At 28.3% G+C, this 11739-nt stretch overlaps 2 protein-coding genes across 3 annotated transcripts in view; both read right to left on the bottom strand.

Annotated features, from left to right (window-relative positions):
* Positions 1 to 1231: 1231 nt before the first annotated feature.
* On the bottom strand, positions 1232 to 6671 carry LOC117171251. Its single transcript, XM_033358367.1, has 3 exons — positions 6589 to 6671; positions 5507 to 6278; positions 1232 to 2612 (listed from the first exon to the last, which is right to left on the bottom strand). The coding sequence occupies exons 1-3, from the start codon at positions 6613 to 6615 to the stop codon at positions 1375 to 1377; spliced, it is 2037 nt and encodes a 678-aa protein (XP_033214258.1). The 5' UTR covers positions 6616 to 6671; the 3' UTR covers positions 1232 to 1374.
* Positions 6672 to 8841: 2170 nt separating this feature from the next.
* LOC117171501 overlaps positions 8842 to 11739 on the bottom strand; it is a 30713-nt gene continuing 27815 nt past the window's right edge. For both annotated transcript variants that reach the window (XM_033358867.1, XM_033358866.1), the window contains exon 4: positions 8842 to 10383. In XM_033358867.1, coding sequence (XP_033214758.1) covers positions 9083 to 10383 — 1301 coding nt within the window. In that variant the 3' untranslated portion in view covers positions 8842 to 9082. The remainder of the gene's footprint in view (positions 10384 to 11739) is intronic.

Here is an 11739-nt window from a genome sequence, read left to right on the forward strand (position 1 = left end):
CTGTATCATTGAATTTACAATAAAAAGCGATAATTGCATAATTTTAAAGAAACAACTTTTGAATTTCAGTAAATTCAAATTCGAAACCATTGAAATATGACAATTTGAAACTAAAATTTAGGTTTAATCCTAATTTTTATTAAATTAAAAAAATTATGATTTTGTTCGTATTGAAAATTCGACTATTTTGTTGACCAATCATATTTTTAGTTTGAAAATTCATCTCTTTCTATAAAAATCTGACATTTTTTGAATGAAATTGCAACTGCCTGGATCAAAATGAGTCGATTATGGTTGAAATTAAAGTTTGTTGTACACAATTTCAATTTTTTGCAGAAAATTCGCATTTTTGGCTCTAAATTTGAACAATTTGGTGGAAAATTTAACTTCTTTCATAAAATTTTATTTTTTGTTGAAAATTGATTTTTTTGGTTGAAGATTCGTTAAAAAAATGTTTAAATTCCGTTTTTTTAATTAAAAATCCATATTTTCTAGTTCAAAATTAATTTTTTTGGAAAAAATTAGTCTTTTTAGATTTGAAATACATTTATTGTTAAAAACTAATCACTTTTAGTGTAAAAATTAAACTATTTAGTTAAAAGTGTTTAAAAGCGAAAGAAGTATAAACTAAAAATTAATTTAAAAAATTTAGAGTAAAATCACATCCATTGTTCGAAATATTAAGTTGAAAATTCAACTATTTGGATAAAAATGTATGTATTTACACGAAAATTCATCTTTTCTGATAATAAAATAAAATTCTTGTTAACTGAAAATTCTACTACTGGTAATAAATTTTATGTGTTTTGTCAAAAATTCGTCTTTTTGGTAGAAAATTAATCTTCTGTGTTAAAAATTCAGCTTTAGGGTGACCATTTTACTATTCGGGTGAAAAGTTAACTGTTTTTTTGAAAGATCGTCTGTGTTAGTTAAAAATAAATATGTTAGTTAAAATATCAAGTGTTACATTTTTTTGTTGATACTTCCTCTTTTTTCGTTAAAGATCCAACTACTAGGATGAAAGTTAAACTACTTCGTTAATTCAAAAGTTACGAACCCTAACAAAGAGCAGTCTTTGGTCCAAAATTTTAGGAAAAAACTTTACGCTACTTATACTTTGAGAGCTCAAAAAAAATCCAAAATTCTGTTGATTTGGGAATTTCTATTGTGGAGGTGCTATCTTGATGAAAACAATTCTACAAATAACTGTTGAATAAAAAAACTAAAATTATTTTCGATAACTTTTTGATATTAATTTTCCTTTAAGGAAGACAAATCCATTTACATGGAATACTTTATCACAACAAATTCTTACAGAATTTGGCGTCATTGCCGCGATAAAATATATCAAATGAAACTTAGTATTAATTATAATTACAAAACATGTAGCTGGTACATCCGCTCTTTCATGTTACATTCAACTTTCTCTTTAATCAGTTTGAATTTAATTTTCAAATAATCTTTGAATGAATCGATCCAGTCGTCCAGATTATTTTCCACAGATGTGTGAACACTGATAACAACTTTCATCAAGGATTCTCTGTAAACCTTCGATTTAGTGAGAGGACGAATTCTTTCCCTAAAATTCGCTTGTATAAACTCCCAAAGGAAATCTACAATCTCAGCAAGAATATTATTCACAAAATATCTCTTATTAGTTATCCTCCAAACTAACTTAACACCAATCAAAAGCATCTTCGCAAAGATCACATCAGATTTCTCAAGTCTGCGAACATCACTCAAAAAGGGGGAAAACTGATTTAGTGTTGGTTTGAAACCCTGAAAGTTGTTTCCATATCGAGCCAGAAAATGCTTTAACACTCTTTCAAATATGATATCGTGTGTACCAAAATTGATTGTCAGTGGCACAGCAATAGGTTGAATCCCATTTACTTTTTTCTGAAACTTTTTTACAAAATCAGCAGGTCTCAATAAAGGTTTTCCGTCAATGGTGATTGAGCCATCAGAAGAGGAAACCTCGATTCCCTTTAATGAGAAATTTTTTTGATTGCTAATTATAGAAGTCGAAAATACATCTTTGTGAGAAATTCTAGCAATACGACGTATTATTTGCTCTGGACTGCCATTTGAATTGGACATGAAGGAGGTGCTATTTCTAACCATTCGACGGAATTCTTTTCTGTGGCGACTACTTCTCAGACTGTGTTCAAAATCTCGAATAAAGTGGGGGTTTTGTTCAAGTATGCTGTTGGATAAATTCAAATCGACTGCAGAGTTGCTGAAGAGAAGCAAGCTGGCGACGAGATTAAGTGCATCTTGGGCGGAAACTTTTCTTTCTAGATGAGGTTCGTAAATGTTGTAGTCTGCAAAGCCAGCATTGACACCATTGGCTGCTATGGATCCAATTTGAATTGATCCGTGAGCTAATTTTGCAACTGTGCTGAGAGAAGTTCCATTTTTGATAGCTTGAGAGAGAAGCATGGTCCCTCCACTTGAAACGACTGCTAAAGCACTGCTTGCAATTCCAAACCATCCAGAAAATCCATCCTTGTATTTTATACTGATGGATTGCTCGTGGAGGTGACGATCTGCTAATTCATGTGAACTTCTGCTCATGGACCACAATCCACTTAGACCCATTCCTACTGCACCTACAATTCCAATTTTTTATTTTTTTTTGTTTTAATTCATTTTTTAGCGATTGCTAAAGCGCCTCAATTTTTATAATAATTACATTAAATTTTTTTCTCATAATAACGCGTAAGGTAATAAAATTATGCGTCTAATAAGTCCAAGTCGGTGTCAAAATCTCAATTTAATAAAAAAAATGCAAAAGAGGTCAAATTTGCATGTTTTCGAAAAACTTGAATGAATCTGGAAATAAAGAAAATTTTTCAAAGTTCTTTGACTCATTTTAAAGGTCAGTCTCTATACAATTTTGCTATCTTTTCAAGATATGTTTCCCTATATATTCTACCTTAGTTAAGAACTGGTACAAAAAAAGTTGCAAAACTTAAAATAAAGATTTTTAGTCAAGCTTTTGAAAGCATTTACACATTTTTGAAATTTGTAACTTTTTTATACCAAGTTTGACTCTAGGGTACAATTTAGGGGAAAAATTATAAACTTTCGAAAACATCGAAATTTAACCCTTTTTACAATATTATTTTATAAAATTAATATTTTACTTTCAACATGAACTCAGTAGACGCAGAAGTTTATGAACTTTTGCGGAACCATAAGAAAGATTTTTTTTTATATAAATATGTAAAAATGTAGACAATTTCCACCATTTGTGTAAGTGGAGAATTTAAAAAAAAAATTTAATATTCATTAAAGTCCTTAGAAAGTTAAGATCTTTTGCTAAAAACGAGAACTTAAACATGAAACTTTAAAAGGATTCAACCAATTTCAGAAGATTTAAAAATATTTTCTGAAATTTCAAAAGTTTTCAAAAAATTTAAAGGGGTTTCAAAAGATTACGCTGGAGTGCAACAGATTTCCAGGTATGTAAGAAATTATGCAGACATTTCGAGAAATCTGAAATAATTTAAAGGTGTTCAGGAGTTTCCAATAGTTTCAACTAATCTTCAAATATTTCAAGGGATTTTCGATCATATAAACAGATTTAAAAAAGGATTTCCAATGGTTTCCAACGATTCCGAGTCAGCCTAAAACCTTTTGTAGAATTTTGAAGGTTTTGAAATAATTCAGGGCATTTTCACGAATTTTCAATGCATTTAAAAATATTTTAGGAAATGTCAAAATTTTCTAAAAATGAAAAGGAGTTTTAAATGATTACGCCGCATTTCAAAATATTTTAAGAGATACAAGAAAATGTCCGGAAACTTCAAGCATTTTCAAAGAATTTAAAAGTCATTTAATTCAATAGTTTCAAGTTTATTAAAACGATTTGAGGAGATTTCAACGAAATTTCAAAAGATTACAAAATACTTTTTCGAAAGGTCAAAGATTTTCAACAAATGAAAAAGTTTGTCAAAATATGTAAATATTTAAATATAAAATAAATTTAATTAATAATTTAATATGAAAATATGTAAGAAAATGTCACGGAATTTCGAAGAATTTAAATGTAATTCATTTATGAGTTTCCAATAGTTTCAACAATTTTAAAAATATGACAAGGGATTACAACAGATTTCAAAAAGGTTGTCAAATAATTATTTTATAAGATTCGAAACCTTTCTAAAGCCTTTTGAAGAATTTCAACTGTTTTTGAACATTTTTAGGAATTTCCAAAAATGTAATAGATTTAAAAATATTTTCCGGAAAGTCAACAATTTAAAAAAATTAAAAGAGGATTTAAAAGATTACGCTGGATTTGAAAGGACTTCAAGAGATGTAAGAAAATGACTCATGATGTCAAGGATTAAAAAGAATTTAAAAGTAATTCACGGGTTTCCAAGGGATTTTAACCAATAACAAAGGATGACAAAATATTTTGCGTAATGTTAGAAATAAAAAAATGAAAAGGTACTTAAAAATATTACGCGGGATTTTAAAGTACTTCAAGGGATGTAAGAAAATTTCATGGAATTTTAAAGTATTTAAAAGTAATTAAAGAGAATTCAATAGTTATAAACTTATTCAAGTGATGTACAAATATTTTCCGAAAGGTCAAAGGTTTTCAAAAATTAAATGGGATTTTAAAAGATTACGCTAAATTTCAAAGTATTTCGAGAGATATAAACTTAAAATTTTGCAACTTTATCTGGGATAGCTAAATTTTTAACCAAGAAGATTATATTCAACCAAAAAGACGAATTTAAAAATAAAAAAAGATCATTTTTCCACAAAAAATTGATTAGTCCAATTTTTCGTTGAAAAAATTAATGTTAAACCAAAGAGATGGGTTATTAACAAAAATTATGGAATATTCAACTGAAATAGTTACATTTTTAGTTTGAAAAAAAAGGATTTTAAACAAACAAAACATTTTACGATAAAATATTTGAAGTTTCAAGTGAAATAGTTAAATTTTCATTAAAAATGGTAGGTAGTAAATGACATTTCAATCAGAAAATACTTTAATTTTCAATTAAAAACAGTTGAGTTCAAACAAAAAAGACGGCTTTTCAACATGAGTTGAATTTTGAACTAAGAAAGATTTTGCAACCAAGAAAGAGAAAAAATGTCAAAAAAACTATTGAATTTTGAAGCAAAATGTTAAATTTTTTACCATGAAGAACAATATTTCAACAAAATAAATTAATTTTCAACCAGATACTTGAATATTTAATTAAAACCTATCAATTTTCAACCAAACATGGAATAGTTAAATTTTTAGTAATATCAATCAATCTATTTTCACAAATGAAGAATCATTTTTAATCATTTTTATATTGCAATTTAAACAAAAAAATTAAGCACCCTCCCGAAAAAATCATTGACTTAAAAAAAAAAAATGTCCTGATATTTCCAGGTTCTTCCAGGTAGATACAAATTCCCTGAGAATTTCAGGTTTTCAAGGAAGAGTAGACACTAGATCCCAGTATAAATGGTAAATAATAAAACTGTAACTTACTCAAAGCCACAAAAGTAGCCCCAACTGGATTAAAAACTGCTGCAACTCCAACTCCAGCACATCCCAAACTGACAAAAGTGTTAATAGAACTGATTGCATTAATCGTTTTCGTTTTACAAGCTGGCGATTCATGAATTTCGGTCCAAACGTAAGACATTTTCCCCGACCATTGTTTCTTATCATCTCCTTGATATTCTCCTCCTTTTGGCGAAACCATAATGCATTCAGGTAAAAAATTACTGCCTAAATAATCATTCCAGTTTTTATAAACTCTTTCACAATCATCGATATAATAAACTGCGAATTTCTTTGTGACTCTCTTGCCATTTTGGATCTTCACAGAGTTTTTTAAAACCTTAAATATCGGAACGGGTTGAAGACATCTGGCCATATTTTCTTCACTGAAACATTTCCCAGTTTCTAAAATCTTCTTTAAAGCTTCTATCGATCTCATTTCAAAAATTACGTTATAAATTATTCCACACATTATTTCCTGCTTTGTTGTATTTTCGGTCCCATGTCTGATAATCTTTTCATAAATATTGGAAATTTTTTTCTGTTGGTGAGGATCGCGAGGAAAAATTTCGTCTTCCCAATTTTTCCCAGAAAATGATCTGTTTGCAAGTAGGTCGTCGATTTTTGGTGGTCCAAAAAGAGCAATTCCAATGAAATTTTTTAGGCACTGGGGCCTTTTTTGGTCGTAACTGTTCCAATCGCTTAGCAGCTCGTAGAAATTTTGTTGACATTTTTTAGCTGCACTTATTAACTTTTCCTAAAAAATTATTTAATGTAAGATTATGCAGATTTCTGACTTCTATCAATTATCAATGAATAATCTCACAGTTCACAAATTTTATGTTTATTATTTTTAAGTTATTAATTCTGTATTAATTTTCTGTAGACTGAAAATATATGGAATTAAAATTATCTTCTGGAAAATTTTAATATAGTTTAAAACTATATTCTTTGATTAAAAATAAAAAAGACCAATTATAAACATTTACCTAATTTAGAAAATTTTCCATAATCTAGAAAAAATGGTTCTATTAACTAAAAATAGAATTTTTTGTTAATTTTCGTACCTTTATATCTCTTTCTGCAGTCTTCATATTATCGAACCACACAGTTTCAACCTAAGACCTGTTTTGATTTCAAAGATTGAATCACGAAGCATTACAAATGAATGTGAAAGTAAAAACAAACCTTTGATTACCAACACTTCATTTGTTTCAAAAATAGAATAATTATTATCAGTAAATATTATATTTATAATCAAATTTTTGAAAATATATAGGGTGGCTGTTTTAATCACTTAAAAAACTCCCTATCATTTCCCGGCTAATAAATAATAAAAGTAATAAAAGTAATAAAAGTAATAAAAACTGAGCTGCAAATCATTTGAAGCATTTTTAAGCTAGAAATATTGAAAATTGAAAGATTACATTTTTGTTATAAATTGAACACTCCTTAAATAAAAAATTGAATTATTTTCATTTTAAATAGTTTTAAAATCTTTAAAAAGTTTCAAATTTTTATTTCAAAATCTTGAAACATCTATATATTGTTTTATATTTATTCTAATTTGTAATTATTTTTGAAATTTTTCCGGAACTTCTAAACATCTTTTACAATGATTTGAATTCCTCATAAATTTATTTTTTGATCCTGCAAAACAAAAAAGCTTTTCTTAAAATCTTCCAGGTTCATTTTTGACCATTTAGGAAATACTTTTAAATATTTTCTTCAAATTAATTTTTAAAAATAAAATGTTTTTTATTCTCTTGAAGCCTTTCACAATTCTTTAAAAGCTTCTAATCTTTTCGTTCTAAATTTGCAAAAATCTATATTTTGTTTTAAATTAGGCCATGGGCTGTCTGCACTGAAATTTCGATACGGATAGCCGGATTTTGGCAGTGTACGTAGTTTTTTGTTTAGTTTTGAATATTTTATACATAATTCCCGATTTTACATGAACAATGAATTATTTCTAATTATTAAGCAATTCTTATAGTTCTGAATTAAAAATTTCAAATTTTAGACTAAAACAATATTTTAAATGTAATAAAAGCCTTTGATTATGAATATATTATTCTGAAGTTATTTTAAAATTGAAAATAGTTTATAAAGTTTCAATTGGGCTTTTAAAACCAATTATTATTCACTTGTTAATCATTAATATATAGTTCACTTCAAAAAATCATTAAAATTGATCTTTTTTTGATCAACTAAAAATGTTGTTATCCAAAATAGTCGTTTTCGAACGCTACTAATTTTAAGGTTTTTAAGTATTTAAAACTGCACTTTAAAATTCTTTAAATGATAAATGTCTCGAAAAAGATCAAAATTCGACAGATTATATTATGTTATATGAAATTTGTAATTTTTAAAGTGATTGAATCAATTTCTCTTTTAAAAATTTGTAAAATCCAGGTTCAAAAAATAACTTCACTGTCATTTTCCGGTTTTGTCCTGGTCTCATAAAAATTCCAGGTCATTTCCCGGTCCAGCGGCCACCCTGAATAATAAATTTCAAGTCTAATACTTAATAATTTATTTCTGTGATAAATAATTTGATATCAAATTCTCGAAATAATTCAATCGTATTATTTTAACTTATAAAAATCGTTTATTAGTAACTTTAGCAATTTAATGTACAATTTAAAAACAGTTGCACTATCTTGAAAAAGCTTTGTTTTGCAATTTTTAAGTCAGTAAAAAATTTCACGGAAAAAAAGAGTGACGAATATTATAGCATAAAATGAATTGACATTTCCAAAATTGTAGAAAATTCCGTAATGCTAGCCCTACCAAGCGCTAATTATAATTTTGTTCTTAAAACATAAAGTTCAAATTATTGCACTTAACTGTAAATTATTATTTATTTTAATGAAAATATATTTATTTTAAGTAACTTTTAAATTAAAGATACAAAAGATTAAAGACCGTTATAATTAACTGTATACCATACTAATTACATGATAAGTTAACTATATTTTCAGTCCATTAAAATTCGATGAACACAAGATTATTTTCTGATAATTATGTTGCTAATTTTTCCGAATTTGAACTTTTACAATTAATTTGATATTTTAAACATATTGTATTCGAGTCGTAGAATTTTACAAGTCTCTTCCTCGCTTTCATTATCATAAAAAAATTCATTTTTACTGAAAGCTTCTTGTGCTAATTAAATTACCAAGGATTTTTTTCTTACTCTCCATTAAGAAAAAAACAAAAATTATTCGATTTTGTTTCTCTATTTATCTATCCTATTACTAAGATTATGAAATACTGAATCGGTTAAGACCACTTGAGATGCAAACGATTAACAAGTCTTTTAAATAGCACATTTTAATTAAACAAAATAAGACAAACGATACAAGATTAATAATTCAAATGAATTTCAGAAAACTCATTTACGTAATAAAATATGATATTAGAGATTATAACATACTTGTGCGCATAGTATATCAAATATAAGTGCACTTCATTTTCTATTATTGCTCTTAAAATCTAATTTTTGTTGCAGTCGATCATTTTTCTCACAAACAACTTAAAGTTAAAATTTTTCAAACTTTACGAAGTAGTACAATTGTACATGAGTGACCGTGATGCATTGCCTACTCTTTCAAACTGATTGCTGCAAGCCGCTTTTACTTTGTCCTCTACCTCCCTAAATTTTATTCTAAGATATTCTTTGAAGGAACAAACCCATTCGTCTAATTTAATTTCGACGTTGTAATACAAACTCACAAGTATTTTCATCAAAACTTCTCGATATTGCCTTGCCTCGCCACACATTTCAGATAAGGTTTCCCTTACACTCGCTTTGATGAAATCCCAAAAGAAATCCACAGCCCGAACGAGTATATTAGTAGCAGAATATTCATCTTGAATGATCACCTTTGCTATTTTCAGAGCAAGGGTGAGTAGTTTCGAAAATACGATGTCAGGATTATCATAGCTGTTTATATCAGTCAATACATGCAAAAATTGACTTAATTTCGGCGTTATCAAGATAAGGAAATCACTGGTATGTCGCCGAATGAAATTCGCGAGTGCACTTTCGAAAATGCTTTCATTCGGAATGGAAACTACAGAAGTAGATGGTGCGATAACAGGCTTCAAGGCTATTTGATTCGCCGGATTTTGAGTTTTCGTAATACCTTTAACAAAATCGACTGGATTCATTAAAGTCTTTCCATTAACCGTAACTTTACCTTCCACAAAAGCGGGTTTGACACCTTCGGAGGCGAAACTCTTTTTGTTCTTCAGTATTAAGGAGAAAAATTCATCCTTATTTTGGATACTGTTGATACCACGGATTATCTGCTCTTTCGCTTTTGTTGGATCCGAGACGATGGATTTGGTGTTACGGACCATTTTTTGAAACTCTTTTCGATGTCGGTTGCTTCTTAAGCTTGTTTCGTAATCCTTGATAATAGAAGTTTGGTGGCTTTCTATTATGTTCTTGGATAATTTGAGGTTGATGACTGAATTTCCGAGTAGGAGCAAAGTTGCTGCGAGATTTAGTACTTCTTGCTTAGAAACAGTGTTGGTTTGTTGATAAGTGTCATATATGTTGTAAAAGGAAAATCCAGCGCCTACTCCTGTTGCACCTAATGTAGTAAATTGTACTACGTCGTGAGTTATTTGGGCGGCTTTGTTGATGGAAGTTCCATTTTTGATAGCTCTCGAAAGGAGCATTGAACCGCCAGTTGAAGCTACTGCTAAAGTGCTGCTCGCTATTCCAAGCCAGCAGGTGAATCCTTGTTTGTTTGTCACCTTTATTGATTGATCGTGTTTGGAACGATCTACCAATTCCTGAGAGCTTCTGCCAATTGTCCACAGGGAAGTTACACCCACTACAACCGCACCTGAAATTTATAATACGATTTACATTTTCACAAGGGATCTTAAAAATTTAATTCAGAAAATAGTATTAGAGGTATTGTTAATTATACACTTAAAAATTCAGATTTGCTACACAATCTTAGTTTGCAAATTATAAACTTTCCTTACACTCTTGCCCCCATAGGGGGTCAATAATATTCATGAAAAAAGAAAGTTTGTTTTTACATTTATTTTGAATACTTGTAATGCTAACAGTTGTACCGTATTTTATAATGTGTCATCAACAAATTACGCAAGACAATGGGGGAAAGTTTGAAAAATTTTACGTAAGAAAAATGTTTAACGAATAAAACATGAATTATCGTCTTAATAATTGAATTTTCAAAACCAGCACAGTAGCATTGTCAACCAAAAAACCATAAAAGCAGACATTTTTAACAAAAAAGGTAATTTCCAAGAAAAATCGAATAGTTAAATTTTCAGTGAAAAAATTAATTTTCAACAATAAAAAAAAATTTCAAAAAATAGTTAGATTTTTAATCAAAGAGATAAATTGTTAACTAAAATTATGAATCTTTAACAACAAAATTAATGTTTAACCAGATTCAACTGAAAAAGACCAAATTTCACAAAAAAAAAAAATTGTTAAATTTTTAGTTTAAAAAATAAATTTTGAACTACAAAAAAAATCACAAATTTGCAAGCAAAGTAGTAAAATTTTCCACCAAAGAGATCATTTTTTAATAAATAGATTACTTTTCTAGGTTTCTACCAAAAAGACATATTTCCAACAAAGTACATGGATTTCCAACCAAATAGTTGCATTTTAAACTGTAAAAAAATTCAACTTAAAATAAAATAATAACATTTTCAATTTAAAAAATTAATTTTCAACCATATACAATTAATTATTTTAAATGAATCTGTTATATCATCAGTGAATGTTACCTTACCGACAGTAGATCAACCCTCCAATCCATGAAGGCAGAAAATCTACACAATATCGGTCAAGTTAAGAATCTTCAATAACAGAAAATGCTTAACGTCTTAATAAGACTAGATGGAAAATAATATTTTTCAAATTAAAATTATTTCTTGAAAAAAAGATCCTACTCCATCTTCACTCCATTGGGAAACGAACCACAAAACTTAGTAACTTCGTTCTTATTCTGATCGCTCTAATAGCTTAATTGGAAAAGCACCTGACCGGAAATCGGAAGTTTTGTGGTTCGTTTCCCAATGGAGTGAAGATGGAGTAGGATCTTTTTTCAAGAAATAATATTAAGGGCATGCGACACAGTGGAATTCCTACATTACCAACCTCTTTTTTCTATTGAACAAAATTTTTTTTTGAACCATAGAACTTTTTTTGTAAATCA

This window comes from Belonocnema kinseyi, chromosome 4 (assembly GCF_010883055.1).
Source record: "Belonocnema kinseyi isolate 2016_QV_RU_SX_M_011 chromosome 4, B_treatae_v1, whole genome shotgun sequence".
In the NCBI taxonomy this organism is placed as follows: Eukaryota; Metazoa; Arthropoda; class Insecta; order Hymenoptera; family Cynipidae; genus Belonocnema; species Belonocnema kinseyi.

What these genes read in the sequence shown, in the direction of transcription:
- LOC117171251 (XM_033358367.1), bottom strand. Translation starts at nt 6,615, where the DNA reads ATGAAGACTGCAGAAAGAGATATAAAG. An exon ending in CTGCAGAAAGAGATATAAAG is followed by an intron (nt 6,279 to 6,588) that starts GTACGAAAATTA and finishes ATAATTTTTTAG; the next exon opens with GAAAAGTTAATAAGTGCAGC. An exon ending in GGCTACTTTTGTGGCTTTGA is followed by an intron (nt 2,613 to 5,506) that starts GTAAGTTACAGT and finishes TTGGAATTGTAG; the next exon opens with GTGCAGTAGGAATGGGTCTA.